Source organism: Artemia franciscana, unplaced genomic scaffold (genome assembly GCF_032884065.1).
Source record: "Artemia franciscana unplaced genomic scaffold, ASM3288406v1 Scaffold_1426, whole genome shotgun sequence".
Lineage (NCBI taxonomy): Eukaryota > Metazoa > Arthropoda > Branchiopoda > Anostraca > Artemiidae > Artemia > Artemia franciscana.
In genome coordinates this window covers 14,848-35,014 of record NW_027062827.1, presented here as the reverse complement: position 1 = coordinate 35,014, position 20,167 = coordinate 14,848, and the positions used below count along the sequence as shown (strand labels likewise).

Sequence of the window (20,167 nt, the reverse complement as noted above, 5' to 3'; positions counted from 1 at the left end):
CAAATGAACCATTTTGAAGTGTCTATGACAATTTTTTTTTTATACAAAGCAATACAAAGCCTGCCCTAAAACGGACAAAGCTCTTCAATATGCTTCTTTATTGGTATGACACCACTCAAAACTCCCGCCTGGACTGCAGCACCATATGCTACGGCTCCGTCGGGATTAATGCCCCGACTGGGTTCTTTCCCATTCAAAAACTCTTTAATGAGTTGCTGTATCTTGGGAATTCTAGTGGACCCGCCAACCAGGACAATTTCATCAATTTCTGTCTTTTTCATTTAAGCATCTTCCAATACCTTTCAACTGGTTTCAAAGTGGATTTAAACAAGTCCATATTCAACTCTTCAAACTTGGCTCGTGTCAACGTTTCAGCAAAATCGTCACCTTCGAAAAATTAGTCAATTTCAATTAGAACTTGATGAGAAGAAGACAAGGCGCGCTTAGCCTTTTCAACTTCACGTCGTAGTTTTTGAACAGCGCGGTTATCTTTACGGACGTCCTTTCCTTTTTGTTGAATCCCATGTCTTAGAAAAAAATTTCCCTGTTATTTCCAAGTTTTGTTTGTTTGATATGGAAAGGCAGTGTGATCTTAATCGCTATTTAAGCAAGATAATTAAGTACAATCAAAATTATAAAGACTAAAATGAAACAGCTTTGCCATATAAAGTTGCTGTTTATAAAGAGATTACTACAATCAAAAGAAATTATATCAGAAAGCAAAGCAAGTTAGTTATTTTTTAAAATAAAAAATCTCCCTTTTGCTATTTCAATAACACGTGGTTTTCATCAGTGTTGTAAGATTCAAGCTCCAAAAATAAATTACTGACTTCAGCATGCTAAAATTAAAAAGTAAGAATAAATAGGAAAATAAGTCTTATTCTTCATTTTTAAATACAATCTACTTTGCTCATTGTGATATTTTATTTTTGTTCATTCCTCAAAATAAAATCTTTGTAATTGGCAGAATATTTTCGCGTGAAAACAGTATCATATCTTTTTTACAAACTCCACGGCAATGCTGGTTTTACGAGATTGAAAATCGTCATGAAGGTAAAAGGGAACCGAATTGAACTCCAAAAGGCTTGGTATTCCGGGGAGAAGTTTCTTTTTCAAGACTAACCTACAGACAGTTACACATCTTATTACATATAGCCTCTGGAAAATCCTTATTTCAGCAAACAAACAAATTAAGGTGCAAACATCGCATATTGAAAAGCATAAACTTTAAAAGAAAATGCAAAAATGAAAACTAAAAAGAAAAGCTAAAAAAATCTATCAGTGAAAAACATAACGCAATTGAAGGTATAAAAGATAAGCTTTTTGGGGGGTTTTCACCATTTGACATGGATAAAAAAGTACAAACCAAGAGCCTCTTAACTATATTTTACATAGTAAATACATAAATAGTGTACAAAAGAAGATTGTGATTATTGAATTTAAATCTATTTCTGGAATGAAGCTACCCGTTGATGCTAAAGACTATTTTTTTCTTAACACAACAGAGTCATCTTTGTCTGTTACTTGTACTTCTTGTCAACAGTTCTTTAAGGGAGAAGCGAAACATTTTTCTGGCTTAACATGAGCCAAAAAAAACTATACTCTTTAACGTTGTGCCATATTTCCATAGCTGGACAAAAACCTGCATATCAGAGCCGTATTTCAGACATATCTAGGTGTCGAAACAAATGCATACAGAGCAAAAATTCTACTTTTTGTTGTAAATGCCCCCAATTTCACAGAATTAAAAACTAGTACATTAAATTATCTTTAAAAATTACCTTTAAGAAAATGCGTAGCAACAAAGTACTGATGACAAAAGTTTATTCCAAAAAACAACTGTCGAGAACTTCCTGAAAAGAACGCAGATGTAAAGTTCAAGAATTCAGGGCACAGAAAAATTGAAACAATTTTACAGTCGTTTGAAAGCTAATAATAACATCTAAGGGCTTAGTATAAACTTATTTGGACAATACTGTCGCAAGTTGGTGTATGGCAACAAAAGTACTGTGTTACACTTCTAGAGTAGATACGCTTAAAAGCATTCACCAGTGTAGCACAAACTTTCGGATGATCAAGAACCATTAACTGGACTTTTAATTTACCCATAATTAACACTCCCCCTCCCAGTTTCTTTATTAAGAAAAAGCGAAAAATGAGTTTAAAAAACTTACTTGTATAATTTGAGAGCAATATCTGAGAAGAAAGTATGCTCAGCAAGATTTTGACACAGCGACAAGCTGTCTTGTCTCAAGGCTGAAAAATTGGTGTTCAGCACCGGTTTGGAAACTTGATCTGCTCGTCAAGATTACTATTAGTTATGTCGAACACCGTACAGTTTTACAAGCTAAGAAAACCCTTCATAGCGAGCTGGATATCCAAACCCAGATGGTCTTATATGCCGAGGATGAGGAAAATATGATTGAAATGTGCAAGTTGCTAGTCACGGCAGCAAAGCAAAATGTTCTTATCCCGAAGTTTGTAATTTTCAGTCCGTGGAAAGTACCTGCTATAAGCGAGTTTGTTCATGCCACATTAGTTTCGAAAGCAAATGAATTTTCGAAAAAATTACATGGATTTATTTTGAATGCTAGCCACTTCCCTGCAGCCAAGTCAAGTCATTGACTCTGAAATACCAATAAAGACCATACGAAAGCGGAACCTAGTGTGATTTGTTAAAAAGCTGAAAGGCAATATGATCTATTTAAATTTTTTCCAAGACCGAACTGCCTTTCTATGACAAAACAAACAAGAGTTGCAATAAGGATATGACCTTTTACTATACATACAAAAGAAACTGGATATTTTCATCAAGGATGTATGTGGTAGAAATATCCCGTAGCTTTTGTATGTGTTTTTCACTGTTTAATAAAAGGTCCTCTCCCTATGGAAACTCTTATTTGTTTCGGCACCGATCGATTAAAACTATATTAACTAGCTACATATAAATGTCATAAAGCCGGAATACTACCTTCCTAATTATTAAATGACGATAGAACAAGAAAATTTGCAAGACCGATTGAAATTTTTCTTATATTGAAATTCTTAAGATTCCTATAACAGCAAAAATATTGTTTCAATCATTGCGAGAAAGTGTAGTGGATTAGAGATTGAAAACTGACTAAGTCATAAAGACTTACAACCTTTCCATCAAAGATGAAAGATCTTGTACATAAGGTTGACATTAAGAACGGTCAGTCTAGTGGTATAAATGGTTGAGATTAAGCTTGTGAAACTACTTTTCTTTGTGACTCTGTTTGGCTATGCTCTTGCAAAACCTGACAAGGAAGATAAAGAGCTTGGAACAGTTATTGGTATTGATCTTGGGACAACTTACTCTTGCGTTGGTGTGTTCAAGAATGGTCGTGTTGAAATAATTCCAAATGACCAAGGTAATCGAATAACTCCATCTTATGTTGCCTTCACAGCAGATGGTGAAAGGTTAATTGGTGATGCTGCTAAAAATCAGTTGACAGCAAATCACGAGAGCACTGTTTTTGATGCCAAACGTCTTATTGGCCGTAAATGGAGCGATAAAACTGTCCAAAGTGATGTTAAACTTTTCCCATTCAAAGTCATTGAGAAGAGCAGCAAACCCCATATTCAAGTGGAAATGAAGCAAGGCACCAAAGTTTTTACTCCTGAAGAAATATCCGCCATGGTTCTTGGTAAAATGAAAGAGATTGCAGAGGCATATTTGGAGAAAAAAGTGACGCATGCTGTGGTAACTGTACCTGCCTATTTTAATGATGCTCAGAGACAAGCTACTAAAGATGCAGCTGTTATTGCTGGCCTGACAGTCATGCGTATAATCAATGAACCAACTGCCGCTGCCATTGCTTACGGCCATGATAAAAAAGAAAGAGAAATGAACATTCTTGTGTTTGATCTGGGTGGTGGCACATTTGACGTCTCATTGCTAACAGTCTATAATGGTGTATTCGAGGTTGTTTCAACAAATGGGGACACTCATTTGGGTGGTGAAGATTTTGATCATAGAATTATGGAATATTTTATTAAATTGTATAAGAAGAAAAAAGGAAAGGACGTCCGCAAAGATAACCGCGCTGTTCAAAAATTACGACGTGAGGTTGAAAAGGCTAAGCGCGCCTTGTCTTCTTCTCATCAAGTTCAAATTGAAATTGACTCATTCTTCGAAGGTGACGATTTTGCTGAAACGTTGACAAGAGCCAAATTTGAAGAATTAAACATGGACTTGTTTAAATCAACTGTAAAACCAGTTGAAAAGGTATTGGAAGATGCCGGAATGAAAAAGGCAGAAATTGATGAAATTGTCCTGGTTGGCGGGTCCACTAGGATTCCAAAGATACAACAACTCATCAGAGAATTTTTCAATGGTAAAGAACCCAGTCGAGGCATTAATCCCGACGAAGCCGTAGCATATGGTGCTGCAGTCCAGGCTGCAGCACCATATTCACAAGATTCCAGCTGGATTACAGTAGTGAGGCCATCTTGGATTTAGGCAGACAAACACCAGCTACTCCTTTCTTCTTTGAATGATTTAAGTTTAACAGCGTTTCCCTCAAGAGGCAAGGTGTTATATGTGATGTAAGATACGAAGGTGTCTGTTACGTTATAGGGAATGCTATTTCTATCATTTGTTATGCCTAACAAACCTATGGGTGTAGGAAAACATTCAGGGGCTTCTTTACCCTAGAATTTCTTCAGTTTTACAAAATAGAACGTTTTTAAAAAACCTTCAGGGCCTTCCTTAGTCCAATATTACCGTGATTGTTACCTAATAAAATTTAGGTGTTACGTAATTGGGTTTGTATTTTACGTAATATGACTTGTTAGAGGGCCAGGAAAAAGCTGTTACGTAATAGGGTTTGTTTACTTTTGGTTGTTACTTAATAGAGAATGTTAGAGTCCACTAGCTTAGGCTCAAGGGGTTTTATTTAAACATTTTCCTTCTAGACATTTTTTCAAAACGTTTCAAGACAATTTTCTTCAATATATTTTAAGACATTTTTCTTCAAGATGTTTCAACACATCCCACGACGTTTTTAAGATATTTTTTCTTCAAGACTTTTCAAGACATCCCAAGACATTTCCTAAGATATTTTTCTTCGTGATTTCTTTAGTTCTTACCAAATAGTTTCTCTGATTCTTATAAGAACCTACGAAGGCAAGATGGGAAAGAACTTTAGGAACCACTAGTGGGGGACCTTCAAGAAGCAGGGCCCTAACGAGGGGTTCCAACAGGGCCCCTATCTTCCAATTTCACAGGCATCCCTAAACCTAACCTAACCACTGGGAGGGCCTAACATCCAATTTTAGTGGCAGGGGGCTACCATCCAATTTTATCGGGGCCCTAGCATCTAATTTCATCGGGTCCTTAACCCAACCACCGGGGAACCTAGTAATCATTTCAACCGGGAGTCACTAGGGGTCCTAAGAATAAATTCCATCGGGAGAACCCTAGCAACCAATTTCAATGGAGTCTTCAAGACTTTAAGAGTTTTAATTTTCTTTCAAGACGTTTTCTTCATCGTTTCTTTAATTCTTACGTCATAGAGAATGTTTACCTGTGTTGAGGATGACACATTCACACGTAACTTGTTTCTCCAGGGCTCAGTGGGGAATCCCCCTTGTGACTGAGCAAAAGACACACCTAGGTGTTATGTAATGACGATGTACACGTGTGATGTTACGTAATACATATAATAGATTTCATTTTCTATCAAGATGGTTTTCTCAGGGAACCTTTGTATTATAATGATGTTTGTTTTCATTAGGATTTGAATAGACATTTCTGTCCAATTGAATGGAGCGTTAACCAGTTGGACTACGAAAACCTTTCCAAAATAATTCAGAAAATTGATTGTACGAAAAAACAAATTCTGCAACCGGAGAATTTCCATGTCCCGTTTAATAAAATGATTAAATTGACTGCATGTTCCCAACCCTTTCCTTAGTTTTTTTAGTTTTTCGGCTTTTTTATTTTTTTATTAGTTTTTAGTTTTTTTTGTAGTTTTTGCCTTTTTTTAGTTTTTTCAGTTTTTTTTTTAGTTTTTAGTTTTTTACCTTTTTTAGCCTAACCAGGATTTGAACCTGGGACCTTCATTCTCCGTTCTGACACCCTCTCTCACCGAGTGACTACTCCAGCATGTTCATTTTGGTGTTTTAAATGGTATATTATTAACCAAATTAATGTGTTTTACAATATACTAAGCATCGTCATAACAAAAATGACGGCAACTAATTTCATGACGTCAGCCGAAACATGACGTCACCTGATCCGCAGATCCACAGACCCACAGACAGACAGACAGCTTATTTTTATATATATAGATTTTATTAAATTGTATAAGAAGAAAAAAGGAAAGGACGTCCGCAAAGATAACCGCGCTGTTCAAAAATTACGACGTGAGGTTGAAAAGGCTAAGCACGCCTTGTCTTCTTCTCATCAAGTTCAAATTGAAATTGACTCATTCTTCGAAGGTGACGATTTTGCTGAAACGTTGACAAGAGCCAAATTTGAAGAATTAAACATGGACTTGTTTAAATCAACTGTAAAACCAGTTGAAAAGGTATTGGAAGATGCCGGAATGAAAAAGGCAGAAATTGATGAAATTGTCCTGGTTGGCGGTTCCACTAGGATTCCAAAGATACAACAACTCATCAGAGAGTTTTTCAATGGCAAAGAACCCAGTCGAGGCATTAATCCCGACGAAGCCGTAGCATATGGTGCTGCAGTCCAGGCTGGAGTTCTGAGTGGTGAACAGGAGACTGGGGATATCGTCCTTCTTGACGTGAATTCTCTGACCATGGGTATTGAAACCTTAGGTGGTATGATGGCCAAATTGATTCCTAGGAACACGGTCATTCCAACAAAGAAATCACAGATTTTCACAACAGCTGCCGATAACCAGAACACTGTCACCATCCAGGTATTTGAGGGAGAACGTCCAATGACAAAGGACAATCATCTCTTGGGAAAATTTTATTTGACAGGCATCCCTCCAGCGCCACGTGGCGTCCCTGAAATTGAAGTGACTTTTGAAATGGATGCTAATGGAATTTTACAAGTTTCGGCTGAGGACAAGGGAGCTGGGAATAAAGAAAAAATCACGATTAGTAATGATAAGAACCGTCTCACCCCTGAAGACATTGAGCGTATGATCAAGGACGGTGAACAATTTGCCGATGAAGACAAATTACTGAAAGAAAAAGTTGAATCTCGCAATGAACTTGAATCGTATCTTTACTCGTTGAAGAATCAGATTAGTGAAAAGGATAAACTTGGAGCAAGGTTGTCAGATGATGATAAATCTAAAATTCAAGATGTGGTCGAAGAGAAGATAAAATGGCTAGATGATAATCAAGATAACGAGGCATCGGAATTCAAACGAGTGAAGAAAGAAGCTGAAGATTTAGTGCAACAGATTATTGTCAAACTCTACCAACAAAGTGGCAGTGCTGGCGCTGACATGCCTGAGGAGAAAGGTGACCACGACGAACGGGTGACCTTAGAAGGTTTTGTGTCGTAATTTATTTATTTCTATGGATTCATTCCAGTATACGTGAATGACAGTTTATAGTTTAGGTGAAAAAAAAAACTTTCAGTGAAAGAAATAATATCTAGGATTGTTTGTTTTTTGATGTTTTGGAGCTAAGTTAAATTAATCTAATACTACATTATTGTATAAATAATCTCCACATTAAAAATATTTTTTTCTAGAGATTCAACAAAGGATCATTTTCAAAACAAAAATATTTGTATCATGCATAAGAACTATGTGTCTGATATACAGAATTATCGTGAATGTTCGATATATAATGTTATTAATAGTCGAAATATCATCACGATATTCCGGCAGTCTCGACGAAAAAGATTGGCTAGACAACGGCTACTACTTGGCCTTATAACTTATTTTAAGAGTTTTTTTTTATTGAATTTAGTAGCAATGTAAGGCATTTTCTGTTTTAGGGCTTTTATAAACTTACCACATACGTATAATTAACTTTATTTGCAATCAAAAAAACTTTTAATATCTTTTGTTGCTACAAATATGAGGCTTAATCAGCCTTTAAATTCGTTTTCTATTACGTCATTATCAAACTAAGGTACTTGTGTTGTTAATAGGCAGGGCGCAATAGGCCATGCTGCTTCGTAGTTGTCATAGACACTTCTAAAGGGTTCACTTGATTGGATATTAAAAGGGCTAGTGTCCTTTTTAATAGTCAAAGATGACTGGAGGTTAAATCACCCCTTCCAACGCCCACCATTTCCTCAAATACATCGAGTTAAAGTTTTGAGATAGCCATTCTATAAAACGTAGTTGAAGGGTCTGGAATTTATTATGTCTCAGAGGATTACAACTTTTCAGAGGATTCAGAAGATTACGGCTTATATGCAAAGGGTGATCATATAAACTTCGGAGGGGCCCCAAATTATTTTGAAATTGTTCAAAATTGCTATTTGTTCAAAATTAGTTCAAAGGTCATATAATGAGACTTAGGGGTTGATAGAATTCACCCAAGACTGGGGATAAGGATAGTAAATTATGCCTAAGGGATGTATAAGGTTTTTATGGAAAGGTCGATTATATTAACTTTGGAATAGGCTCATTTGACTGGAAATGTTTAGTTCTAGTTCCATTTTAAGAATAAAACATAACGGAAAGCAACTAGCCCCCTCCCCAACATCCTCTTTTCCATGCAATTGTAATTGCGATATTGCCATTTTGTTGCCAACCAAAAATCATATAACAATGTCATATATAAAACGTTACATGAATCATATAACACTCTCTGTCTATACAGGTCGTGAAAAAGGTGTAATACAGGAACTACTAATATAAACTGAGTATGTTAATTTATGAAATGATAGGGAATATGGTCGAAAAGGTGGTATTTGCATGCTATCTATACTACCACCACAACTGCTATCACACTCCAGAAAAGTCCTCCAAAGTACTCCGGACAAGGGCTGTAAGCTAAGCAATTTGTTAATCGTTTGCACATAGTATGTATTATTGAGAAAGGTAGCCAACACATGTTTGTACTTCACTTTCTAAGAAGACGAAGGGCTTGAAACTTTTACAGAATTTCGACGGGAGTGCTTTACCAAATCAAAATATTTTTATGTGTATTTGAAGGTTTATTTTTTGGATTGGAGGTGATTGGAGTGTGGATACCCCCCCCCCGCAAACTTCGTATTGCTCCCAAATTTATCATATAAAAATTTTGAAATAGCCGTTTGGTGTCGTAGAAACTTCGAAAAATGCTCCTACGATTGAATGGAAATTATAAGGACTAGTGCCCTTTTTAATAGTCAAAAGTAATTGAAGGACAACAAGCCTCATCCCCACGCCTATCAATTCCCAAAACAAATACAATCAAAATTTTGAGACTGCTATTTTGTTTAGCATAGCTGAAGGGTATGAAAACCATGACTTTGAGGATGTCCCCTCACCAACAGTACTCTTTGCAAAGGTTGTAAGTTATGCCCCAAGGGCATATGTTTTTATGGAAAGGGCGGTCGTACAAACTCAGGGGGCTCATTGAAAACCGGATTTTCTAATATCCTTCTTAAGAAGCGAAGTAATCAGGGACAGCCAGACCCCCGCCACACGTCATATTTTCCACAAATGCATTCAATAGAAAATTTGGTCAAATTTGTTCAAAATTTTTCAAAATTACTTTGAAATTCGTCAAAATTGCTATTTGTTCAAAATTAGTTCAAAGGTCATATAATGAGACTTAGGAGTTGATAGAATTCACCCAAGACTGGGGATAAGGATAGTAAATTATGCCCAAGGGATGTATTAGGTTTTTATGGAAAGGCCGATTATTTTAACTTTGGAATAGGCTCATTTGACTGGAAATGTATAGTTCTAGTTCCATTTTAAGAATAAAATATAACGGAGAGCAGCTAGCCCCCTCCCCAACATCCCCTTTTCCATGCAATTGTAATTGCGATATAGTAAGTATAGTTGGTAAGTAAGTATATAGTAAGTAAGAAGAGTATAGTTGGTTGTACCCGCCATGATGCCCGTCTGTAGGGGGGGAGGGTAGGCTGTGTAGGTATTTTTCATAGAAGAGTACCTTTGGCTTCCAGAAATAACGGTCCACCGGCACGTCTTCAGGGTGTGTCGGAGTATCCAAGAGAGCATGCAATGAAGGTTTTGAACTTCAGAAGAGGCATTGGTTTGTCATTGGACTGCCAGAAGTGACGACCAAAAACTAGCCAAGCATTGACCACGGCACTGTCAAGAACGTAGTAGAATATGTGCAAATACCACTTTCTTGCCTTCAGGTTTGAATGATAGAGCTCAAGAAGCATATCAGCCAAGTCCACACCACCCATGTACTTGTTGTACTGTTTGATCACTGCAGGCCTTTAGATTTCCACGTATTTCTTCTTGGAGGAGTCCCAACGTAAACAGGTATCCTTGGGCTCAAGTGTAACGTAGTTCGACACAAGCGTGACCGCTTTGTTATCATACCAGCACACCAAGCAAACTTCTATCGATTTTTCAACTCTCCAGTCGACGTGTCCCATACGAAACCGTTTCATTTACTTTTCTTCCATTAGTTCGCATCCTGAAAGACGGTTCCGACGAATAGTTCCAACGCAATCCTGATTCAGACGGATAAATAGCAAACATTCTGATTCAATTTTTGCATACATATCCACGACGTATTGGTGAAACAATTGACGACATTTTCAAATATAATTGTCTTCATCCTGCCGAATCATTAGTCTATAGGAATAATAAGCCATTGCACTGCATTTCTTATTCATTTCTTTAATAGTGGCTGGATTTATCAATTTAATATTAAAGTGATAGCCGTCGGCTCCATCCCAAAAAATTGATAGGATATTGTAAGCCATCATAGCATCGATGAATTTCAGCAATTCTTACCAACTGAGCGTTTCGCTTCTGAAGAATAATATCTCGAGGTAAAAACTGATGACCGACCATAACGATTGCCACTTCGTCGATAGCTGGAGCATTGTATCTACGCATATGTTGGCCAGAAGGCGTTTTGTCAGCGGAAATAACAATTTTATGCGTATCAGTAGGCATCAAATCGATGGCTGTTTTGAACAGACGCACTAAATTATTATTTTCGTGGAAAAGATGTTGCAATTGGGAAACGATTGTCCTTTCAACTTCGGGAGAAATTTCGCAACGTGCATTCAATAATGAATTTCTATCACTGATGAAGTACAATTGTAAAAATTTATGATTCTCGCCTGAGAATGGTAGAAGCGACCCTGCTCTATGATAAATTTGCCCTTTTACTTTGAAAGTAGGCATAAATTGATCTGGATTTTCGATTTGGGCACCAAACGACATCATTTGGAAACAAGAGTTATATTTTCTGATCTGTGATAAAAAAAACGCTTAGATTCTGATGTAGTTCCTATAAGCAAAGTCTTCAATGGCTCTGTTGGTGCAGCCAATAGAGGAAGTTTAATTTTTCCTGAGGCGCAACACATTCCCATTGTTTCACCATTGAATTTCAAGGCCTTACAACAGGGACAAATTTTAGACATGGTCCCGATTTGAACACATCTACTCAGGCTATAATCATCGACTGGGCTGTATCTGAATGCCAGGCGATAATTTTCAGGTTGCTCTTGTGATTCCTCGGCACGCTTTCTTTTCTTACTTTCTCTATCAGCCGCAAGCCTATTTTCTTGCTGTTCTTGTGATTCCTCGGCACGCCTTCTTTTTTCACTTTCTCTTTTAGCAGCAAGTCTGATTTCGCGTTGCTCTGGTAGTTCCTCGACACGCCTTCGTTGACAGAAATTGCACATTTCTAATCTGGCATTATCTCTTGAAGCCGCAAGCCTGTTTTCACGTTACTCATGTGATTCCTCGGTACGCATTCTGTCCTTACTTTTTCTATCAGCCGCAAGCCTGTTTTCTTGCTGCTCTTGTGATTCCTCGGCACGCTTTCTTTTCTTACTTTCTCTATCAGCAGCAAGTTTTTTGGCATAGACTCTTTGAGCAGCTTCCTCGGCTTTTGCCATTGTAGGTTTTTCAGTCATTTTACAATCAAACATTTTTCCGTGAACGAATGTCTTAAATACCTTTAATGACGTCATCGTCGTAACAAACATGATGACAACTAACTTCATGAAGACATGACGACATGATTACATGACGTCACTCGACAGACATAACACACAGACAACTTATTTTTATATATATAGATAGATAGATAGATATACTATTTGTTATTGTTTTATACTATTTAAGAATCAATTTTAATTTAAGATCAATTTAAGATCAATTTATGCCTACTTTCAAAGTAAAAGGGCAAATTTATCATAGAGCAGGGTCACTTCTACCATTCTCAGGCGAGAATCATAAATTTTATACTATTTGTTATACGTTCTTCAGCTAAAAACCCTAAAAAATAAACAAAAACAGTTAACCCACCTTCAATTCCTTTTCTATTCGATCAATTTCAGCACCCAAAGTATCAACAATATTCTCGGTTTCAACATAAAAACTTCAAATTCATCAATCGTTTTCAGTCTGTGAACTTCCTGAAAAAAAGCAACCAAAATTAACGTCAACAAATTTGAAGTTTCTGCCATGAAAATATGGACTTGTTTGCAGATCAAACATGTCATATTGACAGTTGCATCACAAGTTTTAAAAGAAACTTTGAAACTAAATTAAATATAAATAGAATGAACAAAACAATTTTGAAGATTCACCTGTGAGGTTTTGGACTAGTTTGTTGATTAAATGTTATATAATAAACAACTATATCTGAAATTTCATCAGAGCAGAAACTGAATCAATATTTCTTTCAGAACGCTAAAAATTATCATTAGGATTATGTTGTAGGATCTCTATGGGAGCTTTGGTATCACAAGATTCCAGCTGGATTACAGTAGTGAGGCCATTTTGGATTTAGGCAGGCAAACACCAGCTACTCCTTTCTTCTTTGAATGATTTAAGTTTAACGGCGGTTCCCTCAAGAGGCAAGGTGTTATATGTGATGTAAGATACGAAGGTGTCTGTTACGCTATAGGGAATGCTATTTCTATCATTTGTTATGCCTAACAAACCTAAGGGTATAGGGAAACATTCAGGGGCTTCTTTACCCTAGAATTTCTTCAGTTTTACCAAATAGAATGTCTTTAAAAAACCTTCAGGGCCTTCCTTAGTCCAATATTACCGTGATTGTTACCTAATAAAATTTATGTCTTACGTAATAGGGTTTGTATGTTACGTAATAGGACTTGTTAGAGGGCCAGGAAAAAGCTGTTACGTAATAGGGTTTGTTTACTTTTGGTTGTTACTTAATAGAGAATGTTAGAGTCCACTAGCTTAGGCTCAAGGGGTTTTATTTAGACATTTTCCTTCTAGACATTTTTTCAAAACGTTTCAAGACAATTTTCTTCAATATATTTTAAGACATTTTTCTTCAAGATGTTTCAATACATCCCATGACGTTTTTTAAGATATTTTTTCTTCAAGACTTTTCAAGACATCCCAAGACATTTCCTAAGATATTTTTCTTCATGATTTCTTTAGTTCTTACCAAATAGTTTCTCTGATTCTTATAAAAACCTACGAAGGCAAGATGGGAAAGAACCTTAGGAACCGCTAGTGGGGGACCTTCAAGAAGCAGGGCCCTAACGAGGGGTTCCAACAGGGCCCCTAACTTCCAATTTCACAGGCATCCCTCAACCTAACCTAACCACTAAAAGGGGGGGGGGGGCCTAACATCCAATTTTTGTGGGAGGGGGTTACCATCCAATTTTATCGGGGCCCTAGCATCTAATTTCATCGGGTCCTTAACCCAGCCACCGGGGAACCTAGTAACCATTTCAACCGGGAGTCTCTAGGGGTCCTAAGAATAAATTCCATCGGGAGAACCCTAGCAACCAATTTCAATGGAGTCTTCAAGACTTTAAGAGTTTTAATTTTCTTTCAAGACGTTTTCTTCATCGTTTCTTTAATTCTTACGTCATAGAGAATGTTTACCTGTGTTGAGGATGACACATTCACATGTAACTTGTTTCTCCAGGGCTCAGTGGGGAATCCCCCTTGTGACTGAGCAAAACACACACCCAGGTGTTATGTAATGACGATGTACACGTGTGATGTTATGTAATACATATAATAGATTTCATTTTCTATCAAGATGGTTTTCTCAGGGAACCTTTGTATTCTAATGATGTTTGTTTTCATTTGGATTTGAATAGGCATTTCTGTCCAATTGAATGGAGCGTTAACCAGTTGGACTACGAAAACCTTTCCAAAATAATTCAGAAAATTGATTGTACGAAAAAACAAATTCCGCAACCGGAGAATTTCCATGTCCCGTTTAATAAAATGATTAAATTGACTGCATGTTCCCAACCCTTTCCCCATAAGGAATACCAATTCCAGAGGGGGAAGGGAGCTTGTTATTAGAATAAATTTAGACCATGTTAAGAGGTATTTATGAGGGGCTTTAATGGAAATGCTACGTTTCTATGAGCCAAGACTGCATATTTCACGCCGCTGTGCCAATATATCGCTGACCCACCCCTATTGAGCAATTCCAGCCCCTCTAAATCCTATTCCAACAGGGTTCCCCTAGAAGCCAATTTCAGAGGAAAAGGTTGTTATTAGGCATAAATTTAAATCTAAAAAGCCAGAGATTTTTATTTTAATAAAAATTTTAATAATAGGAAAACGTTATAAAATCATGAAATCAAAGATAGAACAGTTGAAACTCAACCAACAGAAAAACAAAACGTGAAAAAAACTTGACGCTGGATAAAATATAAGCAAAAAGAACCATTAGATAAAGAAAGACGCGGGTCTTAGCAACCAATTCCAGAGGGGGAAGGGAGCTTGTTATTAGAATAAATTTAGACCATGTTAAGAGGTATTTATGAGGGGCTTTAATGGAAATGCTACGTTTCTATGAGCCAAGACTGCATATTTCACGCCGCTGTGCCAATATATCGCTGACCCACCCCTATTAAGCATCCCAATAATATTGATTTTCTCTCCATTAGATGCATTTGCCTATTAAAATGTTATTAATCTTTTAATGTGATCTAGTTAGGTTGAACTACATAGCAGATGTTACATAGCATTGATTTTTGACATTTCTTCACGTGAATGATTGCGTATGGAAGATTCGTCTTGTAAAAAGTAATCTAAAAAGCCAGAGATTTTTATTTTAATAAAAATTTTAATAATAGGAAAACGTTATAAAATCATGAAATCAAAGATAGAACAGTTGAAACTCAACCAACAGAAAAACAAAACGTGAAAAAAACTTGACGCTGGATAAAATATAAGCAAAAAGAACCATTAGATAAAGAAAGACGCGGGTCTTAGCAACCAATTCCAGAGGGGGAAGGGAGCTTGTTATTAGAATAAATTTAGACCATGTTAAGAGGTATTTATGAGGGGCTTTAATGGAAATGCTACGTTTCTATGAGCCAAGACTGCATATTTCACGCCGCTGTGCCAATATATCGCTGACCCACCCCTATTGAGCAATTCCAGCCCCTCTAAATCCTATTCCAACAGGGTTCCCCTAGAAGCCAATTTCAGAGGAGAAGGTTGTTATTAGGCATAAATTTAAACTAAATTAAGAGTTATTTCTGAGAAGTATTAATGAAAATGCCTCGTTTCTTTGACTGGGTCTTAGATTTCAGTGCCCCCACAGCTGAAAAGTTCTTTAACGCCTCCCAAATTGCACATTTCTAATCTGGCATTATCTCTTGAAGCCGCAAGCCTGTTTTCACGTTACTCTTGTGATTCCTCGGTACGCATTCTGTCCTTACTTTTTCTATCAGCCGCAAGCCTGTTTTCTTGCTGCTCTTGTGATTCCTCGGCACGCTTTCTTTTCTTACTTTCTCTATCAGCAGCAAGTTTTTTGGCATAGACTCTTTGAGCAGCTTCCTCGGCTTTTGCCATTGTAGGTTTTTCAGTCATTTTACAATCAAACATTTTTCCGTGAACGAATGTCTTAAATACCTTTAATGACGTCATCGTCGTAACAAACATGATGACAACTAACTTCATGACGACATGACGAAATGATTACATGACGTCACTAGACAGACATAACACACAGACAACTTATTTTTATATATAAAGATAGAAAGATAGATATACTATTTGTTATTGTTTTATACTATTTAAGAATTAACGACGCTTCTTGACAACTAAGGTCCCTGCGTCGGCCCTGCAGTGCATTCATGCAGCGTGATTCGATCTCTGGGTCCCGTATTACCGTTATTTTATACTATTTTTCTTAAAGTAAAATTATTTGATAAGACAGAAAATGACCTTTGTAGGGCTTAATTCAGACGCTGGAAGTTTGCCAGCCATATTTCAGTATCCTTAAAGAAACAAAAAAAGGCTAGTTAACAAATGCTACATGGCCCTCTAACATAATTTAATAGTGTTTCTATAAAATTAATGTCAATGTGACGTATTTTCTTTTGTAGGGCTTTTACCAGCTGACCATATAAGTATCTTTAACTTTATTTAAGATAAAAAAAACAACTTATAAATCCTCTTATTGCTAAGACAAAAAGGCTTAATTAACCTTCTAGTTCCTTTTCTATTTCGTCATTATCATACAAATGTAATATAACTATTACATGCATCCTTTTCAAGAACAGACCCACCAACACAAAGGAGGAGCGTGGACAACCATAATTTACTATATTTTTTTCTTAAAAACTTTTAATATTTTAATCTAATAACAATTCATCCACCCCCTGACTTAAATCATGCAAATGTGCTGTTTTATATGTATTTTGCATATATAGGGTTACTACATCCTCGGCGCAGTCAGGGTCGTCCTTAGGCTGCGTGTTAGTGCGTGAAGGGAGGGGGGAGGATGTCACTTAATACGTTCTTCAGCTAAAAATCCTAAAAAATAAACAAAAACAGTTAACCCACCTTCAATTCCTTTACTATTCGATCAATTTCAGCACCCAAAGTATCAACAATATTCTCGGTTTCAACATGAAAACTTCAAATTCATCAATCGTTTTCAGTCTGTGAACTTCCTGAAAAAAAGAAACTAAAATTAACGTCAACAAATTTGAAGTTTCTGCCATGAAAATATGGACTTGTTTGCAGATCAAACATGTCACATTAACAGTTGCATCACAAGTTTTAAAAGAAACTTTGAAACTAAATTAAATATAAATAGAATGAACAAAACAATTTTGAAGATTCATCTGTGAGGTTTTGGACTAGTTTGTTGATTAAATGTTATATAATAAACAACTATATCTGAAATTTCATCAGAGCAGAAACTGAATCGATATTTCTTTCAGAACGCTCAAAATTATCATTAGGATTATGTTGTAGGATCTCTACGGGAGCTTTGGTATCACAAGATTCAAGCTGGATTACAGTAGTGAGGCCATTTTGGATTTAGCTACTCCTTTCCGACAAACACCGACAAACACCAGCTACTCCTTTCTTCTTTGAATGATTTAAGTTTAACGGCGTTTCCCTCAAGAGGCAAGGTGTTATATGTGATGTAAGATAAGAAGGTGTCTGTTACGTTATAGGGAATGCTATTTCTATCATTTGTTATGCCTAACAAACCTATGGGTGTAGGAAAACATTCAGGGGCTTCTTTACCCTAGAATTTCTTCAGTTTTACCAAATAGAACGTTTTTAAAAAACCTTCAGGGCCTTCCTTAGTCCAATATTACCGTGATTGTTACCTAATAAAATTTAAGTGTTACGTAATTGGGTTTGTATGTTACGTAATAGGACTTGTTAGAGGGCCAGGAAAAAGCTGTTACGTAATAGGGTTTGTTTACTTTTGGTTGTTACTTAATAGAGAATGTTAGAGTCCACTAGCTTAGGCTCAAGGGGTTTTATTTAGACATTTTCCTTCTAGACATTTTTTCAAAACGTTTCAAGACAATTTTCTTCAATATATTTTAAGACATTTTTCTTCAAGATGTTTTAACACATCCCATGACGTTTTTAAGATATTTTTTCTTCAAGACTTTTCAAGACATCCCAAGACATTTCCTAAGATATTTTTCTTCGTGATTTCTTTAGTTCTTACCAAATAGTTTCTCTGATTCTTATAAGAACCTACGAAGGCAAGATGGGAAAGAACTTTAGGAACCACTAGTGGGGGACCTTCAAGAAGCAGGGCCCTAACGAGGGGTTCCAACAGGGCCCCTATCTTCCAATTTCACAGGCATCCCTAAACCTAACCTAACCACTGGGGGGCCTAACATCCAATTTTAGTGGGAGGGGGCTACCATCCAATTTTATCGGGGCCCTAGCATCTAATTTCATCGGGTCCTTAACCAAACCACCGGGGAACCTAGTAACCATTTCAACCGGGAGTCACTAGGGGTCCTAAGAATAAATTCCATCGGGAGAACCCTAGCAGCCAATTTCAATGGAGTCTTCAAGACTTTAAGAGTTTTAATTTTCTTTCAAGACGTTTTTTTCATCTTTTCTTTAATTCTTACGTCATAGAGAATGTTTACCTGTGTTGAGGATGACACATTCACACGTAACTTGTTTCTCCAGGGCTCAGTGGGGAATCCCCCTTGTGACTGAGCAAAATACACACCCAGGTGTTATGTAATGACGATGTACACGTGTGATGTTACGTAATACATATAATAGATTTCATTTTCTATCAAGATGGTTTTCTCAGGGAACCTTTGTATTCTAATGATGTTTGTTTTCATTAGGATTTGAATAGGCATTTCTGTCCAATTGAATGGAGCGTTAACCAGTTGGACTACGAAAACCTTTCCAAAATAATTCAGAAAATTGATTGTACGAAAAAACAAATTCTGCAACCGGAGAATTTCCATGTCCCGTTTAATAAAATGATTAAATTGACTGCATGTTCCCAACCCTTTCCCCATAAGAGCACATAAGCATCCCAATAATATTGATTTTCTCTCCATTAGATGCATTTGCCTATTAAAATGTTATTAATCTTTAAATGTGATCTAGTCAAGTTGAGCTACATAGCAGATGTTACATAGCATTGGTTTTTGACATTTCTTCAAGTGAATGATTGCGTATGAAAGATTCGTCTTGTAAAAAGTAATCTAAAAAGCCAGAGATTTTTATTTTAATAAAAATTTTAATAATAGGAAAACGTTATAAAATCATGAAATCAAAGATAGAACAGTTGAAACTCAACAAACAGAAAAACAAAACGTGAAAAAACTTGACGCTGGATAAAATATAAGCAGAAAGAACCATTAGATAAAGAAAGACGCGGGGCCTAGCAACCAATTCCAGAAGGGAGCTTGTTATTAGAATAAATTTAAACCATGTTAAGAGGTATTTATGAGGGGCTTTAATGGAAATGCCATGTTTCTATGAGCCAAAACTGCATATTTCACGCCGCTGTGCTAATATATCGCTGACCCACCCCTATTGAGCAATTCCAGCCCCTCTAAATCCTATTCCAACAGGGTTCCCCTAGAAGCCAATTTCAGAGGAGAAGGTTGTTATTAGGCATAAATTTAAACTAAATTAAGAGTTATTTCTGAGAAGTATTAATGAAAATGCCTCGTTTCTTTGACTGGGTCTTAGATTTCAGTGCCCCCACAGCTGAAAAGTTCTTTAACGCCTCCCACCTTAACTTTAAGCTGTAGAACATGTTCGTCCAAGCAATCCACGACACCGTGTCACACTATGGATTGTCACCGAAACAATAAGTGGCTACCTCGTGCGATAACCCTGTAATATGCATTTTCATTCATAAGAATTTTCCAGATATTTTCTTAACAAAATTATGCTTTGATCCATTGATTCGTGTTTTTGCAGGCCACCCCTCAATGTGATTAAATCCCTGGCAATTCACGGCACCAAGCCAATACGTGGCTAACTCACGGCACCCCAATGAAACATATTATCATTCCTAAGACATTTTCCAAATATGTTTTTGTTAAAAAAATGCATTAAATCAAATTGTTTATTCTTTTTGCAACCCATCCCATATTCATATATCATGTCATTTTACGCCATTGTGCCACATCATGACTGACCCTCTGGCACCCCACCATCATTCCTAGACATTTTTAAAAATATTTTTTTTAAATAAAGTGATATGTAATTCCACTTTCCCTCCTTCTTACCCTCGGTTACAACGGTTCCATCTCCAATTCTACTGGTTTCCACCTCGGTTCAATCAA

The 20,167-nt window shown here is 36.6% G+C and overlaps 1 protein-coding gene across 1 annotated transcript; it reads left to right on the top strand.

The window, feature by feature from the left end:
* The first annotated feature begins 3,211 nt into the window (after positions 1-3,211).
* On the top strand, positions 3,212-7,676 carry LOC136042538 (endoplasmic reticulum chaperone BiP-like). Its single transcript, XM_065727501.1, has 2 exons — positions 3,212-4,160; positions 6,466-7,676. Exons 1-2 carry the CDS (start codon positions 3,212-3,214, stop codon positions 7,512-7,514), a joined length of 1,998 nt encoding a protein of 665 aa, XP_065583573.1. The 3' UTR covers positions 7,515-7,676.
* The last annotated feature ends 12,491 nt before the right edge of the window (positions 7,677-20,167 follow it).